Genomic DNA, 25,063 nt, shown 5'->3' with positions numbered 1-25,063 from the left:
TCTATCATTTGTTGGCTGAAGATATCAGGAACCAGGATGTGAGACAGCGTGAGAGTCAAGAGGAGAGACAGCTCATCAGCGGTCTGTCTCTTCTCTAAAGGTCAGATTGAAACACTGCACATCAGGAGGAACGTGGCGTTGAAGGAGAGCGGCGGTTCGATGCCGCTCTGCTGCCGTCCACCTGATCCGAGCAGCTAATCCCCGACAGGACGGCGGCGGCCGTCTGCTGCCGGGACGCGTGAATAAAACAAGGAGCTGCCGGCAGAGGAACCCTCTTCCTGCTCATGTGTTTCTATATTTAACTCCATGATGGATGAAGCTTTTTGTTCTGCACCCTGGTGGCGTTCAGGTGCTGGATTTAGTGAATATCTCCACGTTGACGTCCTCCCCTGAACGCAGCGCCTCTGCAGGGACACGATGCGTTCAGGGTTCCGGTAAAGCCGATGACTCAGCAGCATGAGAGGGCTCTTCGCTGCAGAGAACCCTCTGGAGCGCTGCGGTCAGGGAGTCGAACCCTCACCAGGACGCAAAGGCTCAAGTCTCTGACGTCACGATGTTTACGTCCCGATGATTACGTCACGATGTTTACGTCACGGTGTTTACGTCACGGTGTTTACGTCCCGATGATTACGTCACGGTGTTTACGTCCCGGTGTTTACGTCACGGTGTTTACGTCACAATGTTTACGTCACAATGTTTACGTCCCGATGTTTACGTCACGATGTTTACGTCACGATGTTTACGTCACAATGTTTACGTCCCGATGTTTACGTCACGATGTTTACGTCACGATGATTACGTCACGGTGTTTACGTTATGTTTACACCAGTGTTTCCTTTACGATGTTTACGTTATAATGTTTACGTTACGATGTTTACGTTATGTTTACGTTACGATGTTTACGTTACGCTGTTTACGTTACGATGTTTACAGCACAGTGTTTGTGTTACGATGTTAAGTGTACATTTCTTTTAAAATAAAAGAGTTACTGAATAAAACAAAGATTGAAGCCCAAAGCGAAAAGTAAAATAAAAATAAAATAATAACCTATTGTTATGATACTAGTTTGTAGTTTGAAAGACAACAACAACAACTAAACAAACGTTTACGTAACAAACAACGTGCACTGCAGCATGTTTTAAGTATAAGATCCTGGACATTAAACTTTAAGGTCTTCTCAGCTGATTCCTGTCATGTTACCCACAATAACTCGCTGACGTCACCACTTACGCCCAGTATTCCCAGAAAGAGAGAGAGAGAGAGAGAGAGAGAGAGAGAGAGAGAGAGAGAGAGAGAGAGAGAGAGGGGGGGGGGGTGGGGGGGGCGTTGGATTTGCGCACGCGGGCGCGCTGATGCCCGGGAGGTGATTGGTCACCCTCTGCGTCAGCCCGCCAGACGGGTTGTGCGCTTTTTAAAGTGCTGCGGGCAGAAGGCTCTCTGTTCAGAACCCGCACACAGCTGACTGAGTTCCGGAGATCACCGACGGGAGCCGAACCGAACCGAGACGAGCCGAACCGAACCGAACCGAGGCAGACCGGCGCGCACCTCGAGGAAAGAACCTCTCAAGAAGAAGAAGAAGAAGAAGAAGAAGAAGAACTTGCGCGTCAATCAGGAGCGGAAGCGGGAAGCGCGTGAGCCATGTCTCTGCCGGGAGTGCAACAACTTCTTCTTCTTCTGTGTTTATTCTGGTTTCTCGGCTCCTGGAGCCCAACAGGTGCGTGGTCGCGCGCTCCCTCATCCGGGTCCTACGCGGTGTTTACCTCACGTTGGATTCACTCTTTCTTAAAAACACTTTCTGGGATTCACGAGCAAAGAAAAAGAGAATATCACAGCTCATTATGGAAGATATGAAAGAGCTTATGTTTATAGTCATATTAGGAGATTAAATATATACTTTATGGTGTAGAATTAGTAGCTTGTCTTAATTAATTGCTAGTAAATATGAATACTTTAGATCTCCAAGAAGCAATATATATATATATATATATATATATATATATATATATATATATATATATATATATATATATATATATATATAATAAACATGACATGTCTTCACTCAGACGCGGCTCCTTTGGACCGATGGAGAGACGAGGTAGAGTTCAGGAAGGTAAGAAGTTATCTTTGTTATTTCACATTCAAACTATTGATTATTATTCACGTCTTCACGCATGATTTTATTTCCTCTTTAGGTTTCGTTTCTTTTTAACTATTGATTTATGATCCGTTATTCCAGTTTGTGTAAAATGAATGTGATTTAAAGATTGTTGTAAATGTCACTTCATAATGGACCAACAGCAGCGTTTCATTGTCAGATATTAACGTCGTGTTTCTTCCTTAAATTAAACTCTGTGTCTCGTGAGATGGTCTCCTCTTAAAGATCAAAGATGTAGGCGTTGTGTGGTTGTGTTGAGTCAACTCGTGTGTTGTGTTGTGTGTGTCTGCAGGTGCGAGGGGTCCAGAGTGAGGATGTGTTACTGAGAGAGCAGGACCAGGTACTGAACACACCTTCACGTCTCTTTAAGGAACACTGTGTTATGATTAAGGAACATTATCTCATTATTAAGGAACATTATCTCATTATTTAAGGAACATTATCTTATTATTTAAGGAACATTATCTTATTATTTAAGGAACATTATCTTATTATTAAGGAACATTATCTCATTATTTAAACTTTATCTTATTATTTAAGGAACATTATCTCATTATTTAAGGAACATTATCTCATTATTTAAACTTTATCTTATTATTTAAGGAACATTATCTCATTATTTATCATTCAGTCTGTTGACAGCATCCTGATGTCATCATGTAAACACGGCTCGCCTCGTTAACATTCAAGTTTTAGAAATTGTAGCACTAACGCTGTGTTAGCACAGTTAGCTGCTAGCCGCCGGCTCAGCCACCGCCATGTTGAGAGCCTTTAGAGGCAATCAAAATGCTCGTAAACTCACCTTCTGCTCCTTTAGCCTCGCTATAGGCTGAGATATTAACTTATAATAATAGTATAATCAGTATTATTAGATATTAATCATTATTATTAGATATTAATCATTATTATGAAATATTATTCATTATTATTAGATCTCCATCTCTGATCAGCTTCTTGAGAACATGTTTCTTGGTGTTTCTGTGTTTATGGTCTTAATGCCAGATCACAGTTTATGACTTTATGACTAATGACGATGAGAACAAATATTGATCTGAAGTTCTGGTTCCCTGCAGCAGAACGTCCAGAACGTCTTCAAAAGAGTAAGTTCTCAAAGCGCTCCTTTCATTTTCTGACTTCGTCTTCATCCTCATCTTCATCCTCGTCTTCGTCCTCGTCCTCGTCCTCGTCTTCCTCCTCGTCTTCCTCCTCCTCCTCGTCCTCGTCTTCCTCCCCGTCCTCGTCTTCCTCCTCGTCCTCCTCCTCATCCTCGTCTTCCTCCTCGTCCTCGTCTTCCTCCTCGTCCTCGTCGTCCTCGTCCTCTTCCTCTTCATCCTCCTCGTCTTCGTCCTCGTCCTCGTCTTCCTACTCGTCCTCGTCTTCCTTCTCGTCTTCCTTCTCGTCCTCGTCTTCCTCCTCCTCCTCGTCCTCGTCTTCCTCCTCGTCCTTGTCTTTTTCCCCGTCCTCGTCTTCCTCCTCGTCCTCGTCCTCGTCTTCCTCCTCGTCCACGTCTTCGTCGTCGTCCTTGTCTTCCTCCTCGTCCTCGTCTTCCTCCTCATCCTCGTCTTCGTCGTCGTTGTCGTCCTCCTCCTCGTCCTCGTCTTCGTCGTCGTTGTCGTCCTCCTCCTCGTCCTCGTCGTCCTCATCCTCGTCCTCGTCTTCGTCCTCGTCCTCGTCTTCCTCCTCGTCCTCGTCTTCCTCCTCGTCCTCGTCTTCCTCCTCGTCCTCGTCTTCGTTGTCGTTGTCTTTCTCCTCGTCCTCCTCCTCGTCTTCGTCCTCCTCCTCGTCTTCCTCCTCGTCCTCGTCTTCATCCTCGTCCTCGTCCTCGTATTCGTCCTCGTCTTCCTCTTCGTCCTCGTCCTCCTCCTCGTCTTCGTCCTCGTCTTCCTCTTCGTCGTCGTCCCCGTCCTCGTCCTCGTCTTCGTCCTCGTCTTCTTCCTCATCGTTGTCTTCGTCCTCGTCTTCGTCTTCCTCCTTGTCCTCGTCTTCGTCCTCGTCCTCGTCTTCGTCCTCGTCCTCCTTGTCCTCGTCCTCATCCTCGTCCTCATCCTCGTCTTCCTCCTCATCCTCATCTTCCTCCTCGTCCTCGTCTTCGTTCTCGTCTTCGTCCTCGTCTTCGTCCTCTTCCTCGTCTTCATCCTCTTCCTCGTCTTCGCCCTCATCTTCGTCTTCGTCCTTGTCTTCATCCTCGTCCTCATCCTCGTCTTCGTCCTCGTCTTCTTCTTCATCCTCGTCCTCATCCTCGTCTTCGTCCTCGTCTTCTTCTTCATCCTCGTCCTCATCCTCGTCTACGTCTTTGTCCTCGTCTTCATCTTCCTCCCCGTCCTTGTCTTCGTCTTCATCCTCGTCTTCGTCCTGATCTTCGTCCTCGTCTTCATCAAAGTCTTCCTCCTCATTTTCCTCCTCTTCCTCATCCTCATCTTCCTTTTCTGTTTCAGTTCCTGTTTCATTACTCGAAGGCTCTCAACTCTGTGGACGCCGTCCAGCCGGAGGTGAGACGTGTGTGTGTGTGTGTATATATTAATAATTATTATTATTTATCTAAATTTCCTCTTCCTCCTCCTCCTCTTCCTCCTCCAGTCTCTCTCAGTTCATCCGTTGATGCGACTTTCCCCCAAACTGTCCCAGAGGAGGAAGAAGGTTCTGCTGCTGGTGAGAAGACAAGAAGTCATAAAATAATAAAGTCATAAAATAATGAAGTCATAAAGTCATGAAGTCTCTGTTCATCCGGAGAGAAAAAGGAGTAAAGAGACGCGTCGCTCGTCCACAGGAAGCTCCTTTAGTCCACTTCCTGTCCAGCCGCCAGCATTACCACCACAGAAGAAGAGTTCAGTTAAACATGTCACAATGCTCTCTGTTTATATTCATATTCTCCTTAAAAGATGAATAACGGATCAGATCTTTAACCAGGACACTAAACAACATTTTACTAAAGTATTATTATTATGGAAAGCATCATAACTTCATAGAAATTTTATAAAAGTAATAATATAAACTTGAAGGTTGTCGTGACGAATAATAAATAACAGATAAATAAAGCAGCGGCTCCTCGGGCAGGAGATGCATCACGCGTTCCTCTGGACGATTCCAGGAAGAAGATCTTTCTAAATCTCTCTAGATCTTTGTAAATCGCATCAGCGCTGACGTTCCTCTTCTCTCTTCCTAATGAAACAGAAGATCCGAGGTCTGCCGGAGGGAACGCTGTAGAAGAGAAATCTCCACAATAACACCAGACGAGAGGGAACCATCACGGCAGAGGAGACGGGGAGGGGGGGAAGCCTTCAGGCGTCGCACCACCACATCAACACGCTTCCTCCAGAAGATTCATCATGTACAGAGAGAGACGCTGAGAGAAGAGCGAGGAACAGACACACAAAACACTCTGGAGGACGGAAATGTCACCCAGAGATCACAGCGCTCACACGCATCCTGACCAACGGACTTACAGGACTTTTAACCACATTTCATGACTTTAAACCAAATGTTCATGATCAAACATTGTGTGAAATGTGTGTGTGAACAGTACAAAGTGATGAAATGTAGTATTTAAACTAACAATGAGGATTCAAAGCATACAGTAAACCTTAAATGACTCAAATGAATGAGAGACAATAGTTTGATTAAAAGAATAAACATTTATATAGATGCCTGTATGTATGCTGCTGATATGTTGAGCCTCTTTCTTTTAAAAGCAGATTCATTATTTAGAACTAAATGAACGTCATGAACACATGAATATGACACATGAATATAGCACATTTACAGGTTCTCCGTGAGCGTATTTAACCCTGATAGGAAGGAAAGAAAGTGTGACGGAGGTTTGTGGCAAAGAGCTGAACTCACATTTAATTCAACAGATTCAAAATGTACATTTTGTGACATAAATATCATGAAACGTAATAAAAAAAGAAGTTGCAATGTGTCTTTGATGCTTTTGTAAAGATTAAACTCCAGACGAGGCTGTGCAGCCGGCCCAGGTCCTTCTGCAGGACGCAGCTCTGCACACGACATCATGAAATGTATGTCTGATGAAGAGGAAGACGAAGAGCAAGTGTCAGTCCTCGTCCTCTGACTCGCTGTCATTCCTCGTGGGAAGCGAACACCTGATGGACGACATCAGCTTGTCCTCGATCTGCTTCTTGGGGTTTTCCTCCAGGTCCGTCTTCACCGCGCCGGACTCTGACAGCCGCCACTCCAGCTCTGCAGGGACATACATGTTTATTATATATATAGATATATATATTAAAGACCTCAGTAATAAATATGAAGACGTCTACGGGAATGTGTAACAACTCAAAAGGTTTCAATGTTTCAGAATAAAATGGAACTAAATTGAGATGAAATGGCGGAAATAACACTTCAAGTACTGTGTTTAAATACAATGTATAAAAACATTACATAATGTTTATAAACATTGTATTTAACCATTATGTATATAAGATACATTATTACAAGATTACAAGTAAGGAAACATCACAACAGCTTCCTGTGTTGCTGCTCAAGAAAACATTTAACTAGAATTTTAAAAAAATGTGGATTATTTTAGAATTAACCTTCTTTTCCCCATAAAATAATATTAAAAAAAATAACCAATAAGAGTATCGATAAGCAACAAGCAACACTGCTCGTTATGCTCTCTGTCATTATATATACTATATATATTTCTATACGTACCGTCAGCCTTGAGGTTCATGCCCCCGAAGACGAGCGGCCCGATGAACTGGGCCTTCATCTCTCCCTGCAGGTACACGAACACGGTGGGCAGGTTGCGGTCGGGGTAGTTGGCGATGCAGGTGGTGGAGATGGACTTCAGGAACTTGGTCTGGGGGAACTTCCTGGCCAGAGAGCTCAGGTGCTGGTTGATGAGGGCGCACAGAGGGATGCTGGGAAAAGGAGAGGTGGCGATGAAGAGGAGGAGCTAAAGCAGTGACACTCTAATGGAGGCGGAGCTAAAGCAGTATCATAAGAGCTTCTCCTCACCCCGGCTTGTACAGGTGCAGCACCACCCAGACGCCGTCCCCGGCCTTGGTGACCTCCTTCACGTAGTCCTGCCCCGAGATCTCCCCCATCTCCCCGAAGATGTTCTTCATCTGCGTCGCCTTCCACTCGGCCAGACGCTTCTGTCTGCAGGCAGGAAGTAGAGGTGTTTGTTCACACACAGTAACAGAATAATAATAATAATAATAATAATAATAATAATACACCAGACAGCGTGTTCTCCACGTACTTGTACATCTCAATGGCCGCCTCGTCGTCTTCACCGAACTCGTCTTCATTCTCGTCCAGCTCGTCCAGCGTCATGTCCTCGTACGCTTTCACTGTTCAGAGGAACAACAACAACATGTAATCTGCTCCTCAACAATCCGTTGAATGAAACTCATATTTTACATGATGGCTGAAACAAGAAACCCTGATGAATATTCTTCTTCCTCCTCACCGACAGACTGCTGCTGCAGGGCCAGCTCCTCCTCTTCGTCATCCTTCGGCACCTCTTTGGGAGGAAGGATGCCTTTCTTCCTCAGGATGTCGTTCCACTCTGTGTCTTCATCCGGGTTCTGGAAAAGAAAAGAAATTATATTAAAAATATTAATGTTGTTTCTCTGAGTGTCTGCTCTGTGTGTGATGCTTTGGTTTTATAGAAAGAGTGAAACATTGATTTTAAAACTAAACTGCTTGTTTTTGAAGATGAGAAACATGAATAATAACGTTTATAGTTTAAATAAAACATTTCTTCTACATTTTTTTAAATGTTGTTGAAAAATGAATTATTGGACAGACAGGAGACAAAAAGCACCTGATGACTCAACATTTAACATTTTAAATGTGAAGATTTGCTGTTTGTCTTTCCGTTTCATATCCATGGAGATTAAAACACTTCATAAAAATCAACATTTGTTTGTCTTACATCTGCTTCTTGGGGTTTCATTTATCATAACACAATATATTTTATCTATACAAATATATTATTTTTATATTATTATATTTAGATAATTTAACTCCAGTACAACTATGGTGATAATAATGTTAAATATAACAAGATATATATATATATACATATATATATATATATATATATATATATATACATACATACATACATACATACATACATACATACATATATATATATATATATATATATATATATATATATATATATATATATATACATACATATACATAAACACATACATAACGTTAGATGAATAGAGAGGAAGCCCTCGAACAATCCCACTAATATTATTAAATTTGAGTGTCTTCAACATGTTTTAGGTTATATTTAGCACTCTGCTAGCTAGCTAGACTGCTAGCTAGCCAGCTAGACTGCTAGCTAGCCAGCTAGACTGCTAGCTAGCCAGCTAGACTGCTAGCTAGCCAGCTAGACTAGCTAGAGCTAACACTAAACAGGCGACCCGCCGCTTCGCTGGCAGCTAACGGCTCATCTCCACCATCAACACCGACACCAACCGACGTTAAATCGTCTGATTCTTAAACGTGTAAAAGTTGTTTTAAGTTTCTCTAACCTGCATTCTGGCAGACAGAAGTTTGCTCTGGAGTCACACTGCTCTCCTCCCAGACCCGGAAACAGAAAGGTCCGTCTATGGACCGCTTCCGGAAGGAAACAAAGAAGTTACGAGAGTTTCACAATATTTCAAAACTACGTTCGAGATTTTAAAAACCACAGCTTAACCAAGTTATATTAAAAAACAAAAAATCTGTACATTTTAATATTTATTATGTGGTGCTGTAGGTTATAAATTCATGTTTAGAGAGATGAGGAACTCTTGCGTTCCGGGGGTAGGACAATAATACAAGTGACACCAACTTCCTGGTGATTCCCAATATGACCATACAAGGAGCGGGAGCGCAGCATTCCGTTTGTAGCTGTAGAGCGAGACCAAACAGGTGGGAACACACACACACACACACACACACACACACACACACACACACACACACACACACACACACACACACACACACACACACACACACACATTCCCGATAACAGATGCTGAAATATTGTGAAGCAAAACAAAAATAATTAGTAAATCAGTTATTATCATTACTTATTGTTTTTGTTTTTTGATTGTCATTATTATTATTATTATTATTATTATTATTATTATTATTATTATTATTATTAACGTGTGAACTCATGAGCCTACTTATAAACTTACATATATTTAGTTTTAAAGCAAACACAGTATACATTTAGTAGTTAAAACAGAGATGAATATACAGACGTTACAGTAATAAGAATGTACTGAAAATATATAATGTATTCCACCTGATATGATATGATAATATGATATGATAATATATTGATTATGCGTTTCCCATCAGATATCCAGGATGCACAACTTTGGCCAACAACAATCATTTCTTTATGAGCAGATGTATTCTGTGCATAAAGCTCTGCAAAAATATCAGTCACATAAATCTAGAGGAGTAAAAAGTACAATATTTACTCCTGAAATGTAAACGTGACATAACAAAACCAAACGAACCACACATGAACAACTTATTAACAACTAGTTTGAAGAAAACAAAATAACTGTTTGTTACATTGTTCTCTTAAAGTTACGACATGGAACTTTCCCTCAGGTTCAGTACAAGCCTTTAAGTTGTTTCTGCAGCTGCAGGAGTCTTCATGTGAAACCTTTACGACACGTTGAGATCTAATTTAAGCTTTCACCAGTTTTACTTGCTAAACTTCCTCTTTTTCTACTTCCTCTTTTTCGCACCACTCTGAGCTAAAGTAATATCTGGTTTGTGTTATATATATATATATATATATATATATATATATATATATATATATATATATATATATATATAAATTCCTTGCATGTGAAAACATACATGGCAATAATGGTTCTGATGATTCTGATTTTGTGGGATCATCAAGGTGCTGAGTACCTGTTGGCTGACAGCCAATCACAAGAGGGCATCGACCTGAGCACCTGTCAGCTGACAGCCAATCAAAGGAGGGCAGTGACTCGCTGCCGGAACTGGCGAAAGGGAAAAGTTGGTTAAATGTGGAAAGAAACTAAAACGAAGAGCTCCCACTCTGTCCCTGTTTTCAGAAACCACAAACTGTGTCTTGTTTGCACGTGACATGTTTTTCTTCCTTCTGTAGTTCTTCTGCAAACAATAAATCTCCAGACAACGTTACTCTTTCATTCTTTAAAAACAGCTAGATAACGTTACATTTGTATTATTTTTTTCTTTTCTTTTTTTTTACAGATCACATTACATTAATATTTATAAATTACATCCTCAGATATTGTCGAATTTGAATTCATAAAAAAAATAATATCCCGACTGACCAGATTGAACCAGCGGGTGGGTCATCCCTCCGATAGACGATCTTTTGCGGCCGCGCGCTCCAGCTGCTGTGAAGGAGCCTCGCGCAGAGGAAGTGAGGACCCGCAGCTGTCGGGCGGTGGGGCCGCGGGACAGTCATGGATCAGCCCGGAACCCCGCCGCTGTAGGCCGACAGGCCGCGCACAGCCGCCCCGAGCCGCAGCGGTACCGCCGGGCCTCCCGGTGCCTCCTGCGGGACAACATGTGGCTGAACCCGGAGGAAGTGCTGCTGAAAAACGCTCTGAAGCTCTGGGTGACCGCGAGGAGCAACGACTTCTTCCTCCTGCAGAGGAGGAGAGGCCACGGGGAGCCGCCGGGCCGCATCACCGGTAAGACACGACACAACCACACAGACACTTTACACACAACCACACAGACACTTTACACACAACCACACAGACACTTTACACACAACCACACAGACACTTTACACACAACCACACAGACACTTTACACACAACAACACAGCGTCAGGTCACTAACAAACAACTTTACATACAACAACACTGTGTCACAAACAACTTTACACACAACAACACTGTGTCAGGTCACTAACAAACAACTTTACACACAACAACACTGTGTTAGGTCACTAACAAACAACTTTACACACAACAACACTGTGTCACAAACAACTTTACACACAACAACACAGCGTCAGGTCACTAACAAACACCTTTACACACAACACTGTGTCAGGTCACTGACAAACAACTTTACGCACAACAACACTGTGTCAGGTCACTAACAAACAACAACACTGTCAGGTCACAAACACACACCTTTACACGGGTGAACAAACTACGAGACAGGTAAAGGAGGTAACACAGCTGTCAGGTCACAAACAACTTTACACACATCTAAAAAAACTACTACACAAGTAAAGAAGGTAACACATCTGTCACAAACAAACAAACAAACTACTTCAGACACAGGTAAAGGAGGTGAACCACCTGCAGGGGCGAGGCCAGAGAAAACAGCTGTGAGGATCACAAACAAACAAACAACTAGAGACAACAGGAATAAATAAAACACGAGACTGAACTCTGTTCACAGGAAATGTTCCAGTGGTTGAAAACAGTCTGACTTGTTTTCATTGTTGCTCAAATACAGAACAACAGAACAACAACAACATGTTTTAAATCAGCGTTTAGACCAGAAAAACACATGAAATAACTATAAATATGACACTCGAGTGTCATGATTTTAATTATTTCAGTTCTGTGTGAATCTGTAAATATTAAAACACGTATTTGCTTTCTGCTTCAGAGCTCATGCTCCACATGTGAGATGTGAATCTGTCTCACGGAAACAAAAGCAGGATGTTCAATGTGCCGTTCATGTGATCAAAACCCTCTCAGGTGATGTTTAGAAACTGACTCGGTTCTTCTGTAACGTTCCCAAACGTTCCCGCTTCCTGTCACGCTGCTCTGAGCGTGAAGGTTCGACCTCCAGCCGCTGCCGTCTGACAAGCAGCGCCTGCGTTGTGTTCAGTGACTTCAGGACGTCACAGCTGCAAAGGAAAGAAGGACTTCACCCCCGAGGCCCAACGGCTAACAGCCAGGCTGTTGTTGTTGTTGTTGTTGTTGTTGTTGTTGTTGTTGTTGTGTTGCCACAGTTCTCTTTTGAACCCAATAATCATCATTTTGGTCATCTTAACTAAGGGATTGTGTTGCCCTAAACTAACTTTGGTTTTGTTAAACACGTTGCTGCCAAATAAAATGAACGAGCTTCATCTAAACACAATGTACTGTTGGTAGTTACAAACAAACAAACAAACAAACAAACAAACAAACAAAAGGTTCACAGCTCATAAACAAGCATGTGTTGCCTTTAAGCGCCCTTAGCACCTTTACTAACGCCTCTACTTCCTCCATCTTTACTAACGCCTCTACTTCCTCCATCTTTACTAACGCCTCTACTTCCTCCATCTTTACTAACGCCTCTACTTCCTCCATCTTTACTAACACCTCTACTTCCTCCATCTTTACTAACGCCTCTACTTCCTCCATCTTTACTAACGCCTCTACTTCCTCCTCCATCTTTACCAACGCCTCTACTTCCTCCATCTTTACTAACGCCTCTACTTCCTCCATCTTTACTAACGCCTCTACTTCCTCCTCCATCTTTACTAACACCTCTACTTCCTCCATCTTTACTAACGCCTCTACTTCCTCCATCTTTACTAACGCCTCTACTTCCTCCTCCATCTTTACCAACGCCTCTACTTCCTCCATCTTTACTAACGCCTCTACTTCCTCCATGGCGCTTCCTCGTGGCGTCTTCGTCCTCGTCCTCGAGGGGAAACCCGGCTCCTCCTGAACAGAATGGGAGGAACTTCCTGTCCGGTGTTTTTACTTTGTGTGTTTGTTGCCATAGCGAGAGGGGTCGAAGGTCAAGTCCTGTTGTCGCGTCGTTCACCATTAACTGACTAAAGGAGCAGGAAACACAGATCTGGCTGCTTTTAGTGCGTCTGTAAAGATGTTCACTGTGAAAAGACAACAGTGATGACACACTTCAGCTGGATTGCTGAGGCGGGTTGGGCAACGAGACGTCTGCAACCGATCAGCTGTTCACACCACTCTGAGTTTTTATTCCTCACCTTCTGCTCGACTTGAAGCTCCTGAAGGAGTTTGACCTCAAGTGTTTACTTACAGCAGCACAAGAACAAGACTTATGCAACATGGGGAGGATTCAATGTCAGGCTGAGGCGACTAAAGTCAGGCTGAGGCGACTAAAGTCAGGCTGAGGCGACTAAAGTCAGGCTGAGGCAACTAAAGTCAGGCTGAGGCGACTAAAGTCAGGCTGAGGCAACGGAACAAAAGTGTTTTTTATGTAACTAAAAACTGAGGTTGAGCAAATTTAGGTTCATGTAACTAAACAAAAGTTAGGTTTTAGCAATAAAAAAAGAAATTCTGAGCAAAATGAAAAAATACTTAAGTACGAATAAAAACAAAACAATGAATTTATTTATTGACCAGAAAACACGCCGTGGTGTGTATTTAAGAAGATGTCGGCCTTATTGCCGAGCTGTAAATGAGTGTTTCCACTTCATATTTTCTCCTTCCTCTCCGCTCTTTTTAAGGGGAACTCTACTTTTAAAGTTTTCTTTGCAGATTCAGATTAACACACTGAGTAAAACACGGCTGCAGCCGATGAGTCTTTGTGTTTTTATTTCTGTGTTTCTGCTCGTCTTTACTGCTTTTATTACGTGAAGTCCACGTTCAGCGAGTCGATGCGTTCAAGAGCCACGCGGACATCGCAGCGCTGTGGATGTGAGAGCAGATGTGTGTTTCCCAGCAGAAGGAGGGCGACGCTTCACAGCGACTTGTGTAAATGTCTTCAGGCTTTGTGTGGACAGACGGATGTGTGTGTGTTGCCGGGCGGCCGCTCGACTTTGACTCTTTAAGATATGCGCTTTCCCTTTGGCTGAGAGCTAAAGACTTTATCTGCTTCGTCGCTCCTCTGCTTCGTATGGAAGCCCATTCACGCCACAAAAAAAAATTAGTACCAAAATAAAAAATGAAGACAAAAAATAAATAATAATCGCCTTTTTTTTCTTGGCTTTTTTTTTTTTGCTAACATTTTTTTGTATTTTTTCCGTTGACTTTTTTTGGCCACATAAAAAAGATTAGGACCAAAAAAAAAAGATTTAAAAAAAAAAAAATTGCCTTTTTTTCCGTCGACTTTTTTTTTCTTTGACTTTAAAAAAAAAAAAAAAAAAATCATTGACTTTTTTTTTTTTCGGTTGACTTTTTTTGGCCAAAAAAACCAAGAAAAAGATTTGGACCAAAATAAGAAAAATAAAAAATTAAGACCAAAAAAAAACAAAAAAAAAGGCCTTTTTTTTTTTCAGACTTTTTTTTTGTTGCCTTTTTTTCCCGTTGAATTTAAAAAAAAATAATTGTTGACTTTTTTTTTTCTTTTCCGTTGACTTTTTTTTTTTTGGTCGCCTTTTTTATTGCTCGAAATTGAAATAGTCAACAAAAAAAGGTAACGAAAAAAAAAAAACAGAATCATCAAGAAAAAAAAATCATCAAAGTTATTATCGAGTGAGAGCGAATGCTCCTCACACACCAGCGCTGCTTCTTGCTTCACATCCTTTCTCGGTGCGTTTGCTTCGTTCAGTCCCTGGAGAAGTAGCGTTGGAGTATTTCTTCTGTTGTGAAGCCTCGTTTTAAGTCTTCAATGAACTCACAATCCAGGAGGAGCTGCAGCCAGCGAGCGGCGGGGCTGGAAGAAACCGGTTCCCAGTGAGTCCCTCTCACGAGATACTGGTTTCACTGCAGGTTTTACAGGCCGGCAGCCTGGAAGCTGTTGAGTTGCATCCCGTAAAGTCTGCAGGAGGGCTGCTGCGGGTCGTGTGTTTGAGTCCCACGATGTTCAGACATGACACTTCACCACGCAGGTTTAGAAAAGAGTCATCAGTTTAAAGCAAAGCGGGGAGGAGGTTGTTCATGCACTGAGGAAGTAGATATGATATGATATGTCATCTGCATATTCAAACATAACATTTTTAACAAACTGAACTCGTGATGTGAGTGTAACTGTCGTGTTGATGCTCGTCTCAGACCGAGCTGCAGCTCCTTCAAGGACACGAGCTCGTCCACAGGAAGTGAAGCGCTGTGATTGGCAGCGTGACGCCGATCAGCCGTCGTTCATTAGAGACGTGATGACGGGAAGTTTGTCCTTCACCGCTTCGTCCAGGCTGGAGGAACGAATGCTGACTGACCTTTTAAACTGTGACCACGCTCTGCTAGACTGCCTCATTAATAATAATAATAGTAGTGTGACTACTGGAAACAGTTGACAGGAAGAATGTATCTGGAGCTCAAATGACTGTGATTCATGATTTTATCCAGAAAACCATCAAAATGTGATTTAAAACTCTTCAAATGGATCCAAAACAAACTGAACGTTGAGTTCAGAAACATGACTTTACTCTCAGATACACACACATCTTTTGTTTTGTAATAAATCACTTATCTTATTAAAGCTCTTCTTCACCGTCGTCTCTGCAGGTCTGCTGGTCGGGGCTCTGGACTCGGTGCTGGACTCGAACGCCCGGGTCTCGCCCTTCCGCATCCTGCTGCAGGTTCCCGGCTCCCAGATCAGCTGGGTCATCGCCAGCGGTGAGTCATGGAGTCTGTCCTTAAGGGAAGCCGTCTGGCGCTGAGCCGCTCCGCTGACTCGTCTCTTTTGGCCCTCAGGGGCCGCCGTAGAGGAGGTGAACAAGCACTGGGACTGGCTGGTGCACAACCTGCTGCACTCGCTGTCCGTGTTCGAGAACAAGGAGGACGTGGCGAGCTTCGTGAGGGGCAAGGTCAAGGTGAGGCCTTTAAGGGGTTTCATGGTGAAGCCTTAAGGGGTTTCATGGTGAAGCCTTAAGGGGTTTCATGGCGAAGCTTTAAGGGGTTTCACGTTAAAGCTTTAAGGGGTTCTGCTGGCGGGTGACCGGGTCGCTCCCTCCCCTTAGGGCCTCATCGCTGAGGAGGCGCGAGGCCGGCAGGCCGCCCAGGAGGAGGAGCCGGATAAGTTCAGGGAGGCGCAGCTGAAGCTGGAGCTGCACTTCGGGCTGCCGGCGTCGGAGAAGCTGGTGACGTTCTACTCGTGCTGCTGCTGGAAGAGCCGCGTGCCGCGGCAGGGCTTCCTGTTCCTCAGCATCAACCACGCGGCCTTCTACTCCTTCCTGCTGGGCAAGGAAGGTCCGTACCGACGAGAGGCTCCCTCACGGACCAGGACGGGCTTTTTTATCCTTTTGCTCCTCTCTCCTCCTGCAGTGAAGGTGCTGCTCCCGTGGGCGGAGGTGACCCGGTTGGAGCGGGTGTCCGGTGGTTTGATGACGGAGGCGGTCCGGATCAGCACGCGGCGGCGCCAGAGGGAGTTCTCCATGTTCCTGAACCCGGACGAGGCCTTCGGGGTCGTCGGCCAGCTGGCGGACATCGCGCTCAGGCGGCTGCTGGACAGCGAGGGCCTGGAGGTGGACCGGGTCCTGCAGCAGCCGGCCCGCATCACCAAGAGGTCGGTGGTTCTGGTTCTGTGAGCGGGAACCCTTCTCCAGCAGGGGACCGGGTCTGGGTGAAGGGCCGTGTCACCTCCTAACACTTCCCCATGTCACCTCCTAACTCTTCCCTCCGTGTCACCTCCTAACTCTTCCCTCCGTGTCACCTCCTAACTCTTCCCTCCGTGTCACCTCCTAACTCTTCCCTCCGTGTCACCTCCTAACTCTTCCCCGTGTCACCTCCTAACTCTTCCCTCCGTGTCACCTCCTAACTCTTCCCTCCGTGTCACCTCCTAACTCTTCCCTCCGTGTCACCTCCTAACTCTTCCCTCCGTGTCACCTCCTAACTCTTCCCTCCGTGTCACCTCCTAACTCTTCCCTCCGTGTCACCTCCTAACTCTTCCCTCCGTGTCACCTCCTAACTCTCCCCCGTGTCACCTCCTAACTCTCCCCCGTGTCACCTCCTAACTCGTCCCCAGGGTCCTGGAGGAGCAGGCCCTGAGGGACTACGTGCTGGCTCTGTTCCGGCTCCCTCGTGGCGAGCGGCTGCACGAGGTGGCGGCGTGCTCGGTGTGGGCGCCTCACGCTCGCTGCCACGCGGCCGGCACGCTCTACGCCACCGACGGCTACCTGTGCTTCTCCGGCCGGGTGGAAGGCAGCTGCATCCTGCTCATCCCGCTGGCTGAGGTACCGCCAAGTCTGGAAAAGAACAATACACGTCTGAGTCCTTTGATCCACATTCATTTGTTCCTCTTTGAATGTCTTATCGTTCGTGAACATGAAACAGAATATTTAGGAAAACGCCACGTAGATCTGTTCCTACACAGGTAATAAGAACATAAGTGAACGTCCCGCCCCCAGGTGCTGTCCATCGAGAAGGCGGAGAGCACGGCGCTGCTGCCCGACCCCGTCATCGTCAGCGTGCGCAGCAAGAAGGCCTTCCAGCTCATCGAGCTGCAGAACCGAGACGAGCTGCTGGAGAACCTCAACTCCAGACTGAGAGCGCTGCAGTGGAAGCAGTCTGTGTTCCGCAGCCGGAGGGACGGCAGGAGGAGCGCCGTGAGGACCTTTATGATATAAAATAATACTTATAGTACTCATAATACTTATAATACTTATAGAGAGGGAGGAGCGCCGTGAGCAGCTCTAAGATATAAAATAATACTGACAGTACTTATAATACTTATAATACTTATAGTACTTATAATATAATACTTAAAGGGAGGGAGGAGCGCCGTGAGGAGCTTTATGATATCTATCTATCTATATATATATATCTATATATTTATATATCAAAATATGTCTTTATGTATCCACATTTATTTATTTCTCTTCATATTTAAAAAAATATTTTTTTATTTTTCGCACTTTTATTTATTATTTCACATTTATCTATTATTCTTTTGTGGTAACGCCGTTCTCCCCTCAGAGCGCCCCGACGCCCTACTACACCTTCTACTACGACCAGGACGAGGCCGAGGAGGCGGAGGAGCGCGTTCTGCGCAACACCGTGAACAGCGAGGCTCTGATGACGGCCTTCCAGAACCGCGGCCCGCCGGGGGGCGGAGCCAAAGAGGTGGAGGCGGGTACCCGAGTCCAGCGCGCTGCGACCTCCAGGGGGTCAGAGGTCAAACCCACGGCTCACCTGTCTGTGTCCCCGCAGAGGCTGAAGGAACGTCTGTGGGAGGAACACTTCTCCGAGTTCGGCCGCGGCGTCCACATGTTCCGCACGGAGAAGATCCAGAAGCTCGTGGCCATGGGGATACCGGAGTCTCTGAGGGGGGAGCTGTGGATGACGCTGTCTGGTGAGAGGCCGCGCGGTTGTATAGAAGTCTCTGCTTCATGTGTTAAGGCTGCATTCTCTCTCCTGACCACCAGGGGGCGACTCCTCTGGTTGTATAGAAGTCTATGCTTCATGTGTTAAAGCTGCATTCTCTCTCCTGACCACCAGGGGGTGACTCCTCTGGTTGTATAGAAGTCTATGCTTCATGTGTTAAAGCTGCATTCTCTCTCCTGACCACCAGGGGGCGACTCCTCTGGTTGTATAGAAGTCTATGCTTCATGTGTTGAAGCTGCATTCTCTCTCCTGACCACCAGGGGGCGACTCCTCTGGTTGTATAGAAGTCTATACATACCATAAAGTAGGGGATGCTTTAGGGGCGGGGCTACGAGGTGATTGACAGGTCGTCTCTAAGTCCCTCCCCCCTCCTCATACGGTCACTTCCTGTGCTCCTGCAGACGCGTCCTCAGAGCTGGAGGATCATCCTGGTTACTACGCCCGCGCGGTGCAGAAGTCGATGGGCGTCAGCAGTCTCGCCACCGAGGAGATCGAGCGAGACCTCCACCGCTCGCTGCCGGACCACCCGGCCTTCCAGAACCCCACCGGCATCGCCGCCCTGCGCCGCGTGCTCACCGCGTACGCACACCGCAACCCCAAGATCGGGTACTGTCAGGTAGGGAGCAGCAGCAGCAGCAGCAGCAGCAGCAGCAGCAGCAGCAGTAAAACACGGACCTCGTCCTGTCTCCGTGGCGCTGACCCGTGTTGTTTCTTCCTCCTCGTCTTCCTCAGTCGATGAACATCCTGGCGTCGGTGCTGCTGCTTTACGCCAAAGAGGAAGCGGCGTTCTGGCTGCTGGTGGCGGTGTGCGAGCGGATGCTGCCGGACTACTTCAACTGCCGGGTCATAGGTGAGGTCAGAGGTCACGGCTTCCGGCGCGCTGCTGTGTTGTTGTTGTTTTGGACAACAACAGGTTTATTTGTGGCCTCTTTAAAGCCTCATTTCCTGTGAAGCACTTTGTTTGTTTCTGAAGCGGTTTCCTCTTCCTTTCTATTAATAGTTTGTTTTCATCCTGCTGAGAACTTTTTATTCTGAGCTTTGATTTAGTGCTGCGAGTCTCAACCACGTCAGTAAAGAAATATTCATAATAATATATTATACAAGTATAAATACATGCTTCTTAATGTGATGAAAAAAATAGTTTTTGTTAATATTAAATGATAACTTGATCTTTTTAAACATCAGAACTCGTTTGTGTAAATCAACAGACTGAACGGCGCTTTCTGCCTCCTGGTGGTGAGAACATGAACTGCAGCTCCAAGCTGCTCGACGATATGAAATAATAAATAAAACCAACATAAAGATGAAGGACTGTCAAATGTAAATGATGCACATGATGATGCAGTATGTGTAAATAATACATATAAGGAAAGAAATACAATAAATATGTGCATTCAACTGCTAAACCACAGTTTATTTAAGTGAATAAAAAAATGCTGAGATGTTTGATTTATTAAGAATGTTTAATACAAATATAAAAATAGGATAAATAATCAAAATAATAAATGCAGTATTTATTTAAACTTTTGTCATGATAAAGTTGATTTGATATTGATGACAGATAAAACTTGATCAGCAGATTTACATAATATTTCATACCCCTGCAGGCGCTCAGGTGGACCAGTCGGTGTTCGAGGAGCTGATCCGGGATCGGCTCCCCGAGCTGGCGGCGAGCGTGCCGGACCTGGCGGCGCTGTCCTCGGCGTCTCTGTCCTGGTTCCTCACGCTGTTCGTCAGCGTGCTTCCCTTCAGCAGCGCCGTCTGCGTGATGGACGGCTTCTTCTGCCACGGCATCAAGGCCATCTTCCAGCTGGCGCTGGCGGCGCTGAGCGCCAACGCCGCGCCGCTGGCGGCCTGCACGGACGACGGGCAGGCGCTCATGATCCTGAGCAGGTAACGCACCTGCTGAGGTAGAAACACCTGCGTGTGTATGAAAATATATATAACAACGATATTAATATATATATACATATATATATTTATTAATATTTTTGATATATATATATATATATATATATATATATATATATATATATATATATATATATATATATATATATATATATATATATATAACATTTTTGATATATATATATATATATATATATATATATATATAACATTTTTGATATATATTTAAAAAATAATAATTAATTAAATATTTTTGATATATTACTATATATAATAATAATAATATATTATATATATTATTATTTTTGTGTGTATATATATATATATATATATATATATATATATATATATATATATATATATATATATATATATATAAATATATAAATAAATAAATAAAACTTCGTTTTTATTATTGTCTCTTGTAGTTTTCTGGACCAGGTAGGAAGTGAGGGGGCGTGTCCTCCGCCCTCAGAAGATGGCGGCGGCGTTCCTGCAGTGAGGAACACGAACATAAGCGACCTCATCAACGAGTCCTACGAGGTCAGTACTGTGATGAAGCAAAATATTTCATATTTTAAAAGCAATAAGCATCTTATGGATGATGATGATGATGATGCTCCTCAGCGGTTCGGTGACATCACCGTGCGGCAGATCGAGCGTCTCCGCTGTCGTCACAGGATACGAGTCCTACAGAACCACGAAGACACGACGAAGGAGCACGCGGTGAGTCACATGACCAGAGCTGTGATGATGATGATGATGATGATGGCGTCTCACTGCTCCTCCTGCTCTTCCTCCCAGCTGCGCGCGGTGGCCTCCGACGTGTCGCTGTCGGTGGACGCAGCGTCCTCGCTGTACGACCTCTTCAGGACGGAGCACTTCATCAGCGTGTACTGGGGCGACCGCAGCGCGGCGGCGGCGGCGCAGGCGTCGGCGTGGCGCCGGGCGGGCCGGTCCTCCGGGGAGCGGCAGTACCGGCTGGACCGGGCTCAGTTCAAGAGCCTCTACGGGCTGCTGGCGCCGTGGCCCGGAGGCTCCGCCCACCACGCCGACACGCTGGCGGACCGGACCTTCAGCCTGCTGGACGAGGGGGAGGGGCTAGTCTCCTTCAGGGACGTCGCCCGCTGGCTGGGTGAGCTGTGTGTGTGTGTGTGTGTGTGTGTGTGTGTGTGTGTGTGTGTGTGTGTGTGTGTGTGTGTGTGTGTGTGTGTGTGTGTGTGTGTGTGTTAAAGACTCTCCTGTCCTCCTCTCAGACACGTTGTACTGTGAAGAGCTGAATGAGAAGATCCGTCTGCTTTACCGTCTGCACATCCCTCCAGGTTCATGTCTGATTGATTAATTGATATTAATTATGAATATTGCCATATATATATGTTCATCAAGGTGTGTGTGTGTGTGTGTCTGCAGCTCTCACTGAGAGTGAGGAAGACCCCTCCGTGATGAAGAGCTCCCAGCTGTCCACAAACAGACCCCTCCGTGTCAATCCGTCCTCTGGTTGGTGATTTATTGTGATTATTTATTATTGTGATGCAAAGCGTGACGAGTTAAAGCTCCATGTTCTTTATTTAAACAATAATGTACGGGAGGCAGTACTGTATCGTCAATAATGTACAGTTCAAGAGCGTTAAACACATATACAGTACATTATTGTAGATTTATATAGTAAATCTCTCAGCTGAATTTAAACAGGTGTACAGTACATTATGGCTCAATACAGTACATTATGGCTCAATACAGTACATTATGGCTCAATACAGTACATTATGGCTCAATACAGTACATTACGGTTTAATACAGTACATTACGGTTTAATACAGTACATTATGGTTTAATACAGTACATTATGGTTTAATACAGTATATTATGGTTCAATACAGTACATTATGGTTTAATACAGTACATTACGGTTTAATACAGTACACCTTGTGACTCACTCTAAGCCAATCAGAATGCTTCATTTCATCTGTTTATATGGGTGGTCTGTTGCAGGAGAGGAGGTTGACTACCAGCAGCAGCTGCAGCAGATGCTGAAGGATCTCCTGAAGGAGAAAGACGTGGAGAAGCCTCTGGCCCTCATGAACCAGGTACTGCGGAGAACCGAGGTTCTCCTAGAGAACCCGTTTCCTGGAGAAATAATGAATAATCTTATCTCACTTATCTCATATAAACCCTCTTCCTCTTCCTCAGCGTGAGTTCATCCAGTTCTGTAAGACTCTGTACAGCATGTTCCACGGCGACCCCGAGGAGAACGACCTCTTCCAGGCCATCGCCACGGTGACGAGCCTCGTGCTGCAGATCGGCGAGGTCGGCCACCGTGGCCCCGCCCCCGGCCCCGCCCCCGGCCCGGCGTCGGAGGCGGACGAGTGGACGGTCAGCTTCGCTCAGGTTCTGGCGTCGCTGCTCACCGAGCCGGCGCTCGTGAGCTTCCTGGAGAAGCCGCTGGACCTCAGCGCCAAGCTGGAGGCCGCCAGACAGAACCAGTACAGCCAGCGGGGGGCGCTGCTGAGCCTGACTGGGACCAGTGGGACCCGGTGACCCCGCCCCCAAAGAGAGACCACACCCCTTGAGCCAAAGCCACACGTCCCTCCACGTTGATTAATTATTTCTTCTCACGTTCATCAGGACAAATTAATCGTCGGCACTTAATAATTTTTGACTTTATTATGTTGATGAATAATTTACTAATTCTGTGTAAACATTAATAACTTTTCAGGTTGTGAAACATCTCCAATAATAATAATAATAAAAGGTAACGGAGGATAATTTAATTATCTTTAAATGTTATGACTATCATTCATAAGCGACAGCCAAAGTTATTAAATCAGTTTATTTAAAATGTTTTTCTTTCTGTCAAACGAGCCTTTATGGTGAATGTGAATACATGAATTTCCATCCAAAAGGTCAAAGGTCAAACACATTTTGACAACCTGAAGAAGTCTCATAACTCACGTGTTTTATATTAATAAACTTCATCAGGACCCCGATGATCCTCACAAAGAACAGTCGATGGAGCGCAGATCTTTTCTATTGATTTATTTTAAGTCTGTTTTTCTTTCATATTGAATGTTTTGGAAAAAATAAATTATATATTTTTCAAATTATTGGAAAAATAATCCAGTTTTACAGAAAAGACGCAGATGAAATTATTCCTTTTTGAAATAAAAGTCTTTGTTTAATAAAGACGTCGCTTTTGTTCTTTCTCTTAAACCTGATGAACATCTTTACGTTTGTTCCTGTTTTTTATTTGATATAAAAATCTAAGGAAAAGGAGTTAAATATATATATATATTTTTTTTATGTATCTATATTCTTTTTTATGTTTAAAATATATATATACATACATACAATTGATATTTATTTTGTATATAATTTGTATATATATATATTTGTATATTTATTTTATATTTTTAAATATATTTGTATGTGTGTATATATATTTTTAAATACATATTTGTATATTTATATAGTTTCATATTTAAATATGCAGATTTAACCTTGACGCTGTGTGAAGGTCACAGAGGAACAAAGACCAGAAAACATTCACACAGAAGAGGAAAAAGGGGCGGAGTCAGCGCTGCAGGAGCTCGTGTGCTTTATTGGCTACTGATGAATAAACGCAGGAAAACAAACACACGTTCTACTCGTGGCCGTCAGTTTGAAGGGAAGACTGGGGCTCGACTCTTCATCTTCATCTTCATCGTGGAGGAGGCGGGTCTGCTGACTCCTCTTCCTCCTCCTCCTCCTCCTCCTCCGTCGTTTCTCTTTCTCTCCGTAGAATTCCCATGAAACAGAACTGGAACTCTTGGAGAGAAGAATGTTTTCTTCATTATTCTCGTTATTTTAAATATACAAAATATCGGTGTTGAGGTCGTCACTAGAATGTCTTTTTGTTTAACGGCGACAGATGTTCGCTTCTCCTCGAGGTGGGCGTCGCCTTCTTCTTCTCTCATTTGTTGTGGGCGTCACCTTCTTCTTCTTTTCTACGTTGTGGGCGTTGCTTTCTTCTTCTTCTTCTCCTTCCTTTCCTCCCTCGTAGTGGGCGTCGCCCCCCTCCTCCTCTCCCTCGTGGTGGGCGTCGCCCTCCTCCTCCTCATCCTCCTCTTCCTCCTCCTCTAGACGGCCTCCACGTAGTTGGCGGGCAGCATGCCGGTCTTGCCGCTGCGCTGCACCGTGCCGTACATCCAGCCCTCGTCGATGGCCTGAACGTTCACGATGACGTCGCCGTCCTTGAAGGAAACCTCGTCGCTGTCGGCGGCGCCGTAGTCGTAGATGGCGCGCACGGTTTTCTGTGGAGCGCACGAAGAGAGCGTCAGTGTGTCTGTGGAGGAGTGTGTTTGTAGAAGTGTGTGTGTGTGTGTGTGTGTGTCTGTGTTCACCCCGGTGGTAGAGGGGTGTGAGGGCACAGAGGACACGGTGGTCTGCTGCGTTGCCACTGAGGACGATCTCTGCTGCAGCTCCACCGTCTTAGCGTGCTGATACCCTGAGAGTACACACTGTATGAAATACTAGAACACAACACTACATACCATAGTACTACATACCATAGTACTACATAATAATACACTACAACACGTGGTACCGGTGGAGGAGGCCATGAAGCCGTTGCTGTACAGAGACATGTGCTGCTCGTCCTGAGAGACTTCAGACTTCTCGTCAGCCACGCCGCTCAGAGCGCTGGTGGAGCGCGAGTGTTCCTTACTGCGGCGCTGCGCCTGCACTGTGGACACGATGGGAACACTGGTTTAACATGGTGGGAACACTGGTTTAACACGATGGGAACACTGGT

General features: G+C 44.8%; 4 protein-coding genes across 13 annotated transcripts in view; 2 read left to right on the top strand and 2 right to left on the bottom strand.

Annotated features, from left to right (window-relative positions):
• Nucleotides 1-1,638: 1,638 nt before the first annotated feature.
• On the top strand, nt 1,639-5,400 carry nms (neuromedin S). Its single transcript, XM_068602096.1, has 7 exons — nt 1,639-1,714; nt 2,067-2,113; nt 2,451-2,498; nt 3,232-3,258; nt 4,594-4,647; nt 4,736-4,807; nt 5,330-5,400. The coding sequence occupies exons 1-7, from the start codon at nt 1,639-1,641 to the stop codon at nt 5,360-5,362; spliced, it is 357 nt and encodes a 118-aa protein (XP_068458197.1). The 3' UTR covers nt 5,363-5,400.
• Nucleotides 5,401-5,973: 573 nt separating this feature from the next.
• On the bottom strand, nt 5,974-8,784 carry pdcl3 (phosducin-like 3). Its single transcript, XM_068602095.1, has 6 exons — nt 8,680-8,784; nt 7,593-7,710; nt 7,383-7,473; nt 7,136-7,279; nt 6,830-7,038; nt 5,974-6,355 (listed from the first exon to the last, which is right to left on the bottom strand). Exons 1-6 carry the CDS (start codon nt 8,683-8,685, stop codon nt 6,210-6,212), a joined length of 714 nt encoding a protein of 237 aa, XP_068458196.1. The 5' UTR covers nt 8,686-8,784; the 3' UTR covers nt 5,974-6,209.
• A 1,782-nt stretch (nt 8,785-10,566) lies between these two features.
• LOC137803563 (TBC1 domain family member 8) lies at nt 10,567-23,406 on the top strand. 2 transcript variants are annotated; one of them, XM_068602104.1, is made up of 19 exons: nt 10,567-10,854; nt 15,547-15,657; nt 15,736-15,854; nt 16,002-16,230; nt 16,306-16,546; nt 17,006-17,213; nt 17,388-17,585; nt 17,956-18,102; nt 18,190-18,331; nt 18,765-18,979; nt 19,096-19,213; nt 19,971-20,256; nt 20,703-20,817; nt 20,902-21,000; nt 21,079-21,409; nt 21,531-21,596; nt 21,685-21,771; nt 22,267-22,361; nt 22,465-23,406. In XM_068602104.1, exons 1-19 carry the CDS (start codon nt 10,728-10,730, stop codon nt 22,810-22,812), a joined length of 3,282 nt encoding a protein of 1,093 aa, XP_068458205.1. In that variant the 5' UTR covers nt 10,567-10,727; the 3' UTR covers nt 22,813-23,406. The 2 variants fall into 2 exon arrangements, with proteins under 2 accessions (XP_068458205.1, XP_068458203.1); XM_068602102.1 differs by having other exon boundaries at nt 17,956-18,331.
• A 446-nt stretch (nt 23,407-23,852) lies between these two features.
• The window catches only part of neb (nebulin), a 65,338-nt gene continuing 64,127 nt past the window's right edge, over nt 23,853-25,063 (bottom strand). For all 9 annotated transcript variants that reach the window (XM_068602116.1, XM_068602110.1, XM_068602106.1 and 6 more), the window contains 3 exons: nt 24,857-24,994; nt 24,654-24,757; nt 23,853-24,563 (listed from right to left, as the gene is read on the bottom strand). In XM_068602116.1, the coding sequence (XP_068458217.1) occupies nt 24,390-24,563; nt 24,654-24,757; nt 24,857-24,994 (416 nt within the window). In that variant the 3' untranslated portion in view covers nt 23,853-24,389. The remainder of the gene's footprint in view (nt 24,564-24,653; nt 24,758-24,856; nt 24,995-25,063) is intronic.

The sequence above is a fragment of the Clinocottus analis genome, unplaced genomic scaffold, assembly GCF_023055335.1.
Source record: "Clinocottus analis isolate CAN_PGR_092001 unplaced genomic scaffold, fCliAna1.0.p SCAF_59, whole genome shotgun sequence".
In the NCBI taxonomy this organism is placed as follows: Eukaryota; Metazoa; Chordata; class Actinopteri; order Perciformes; family Cottidae; genus Clinocottus; species Clinocottus analis.
The sequence above is the reverse complement of the archived record's forward strand: the minus strand, read 5'-3'. Positions and strand labels throughout refer to the sequence as shown.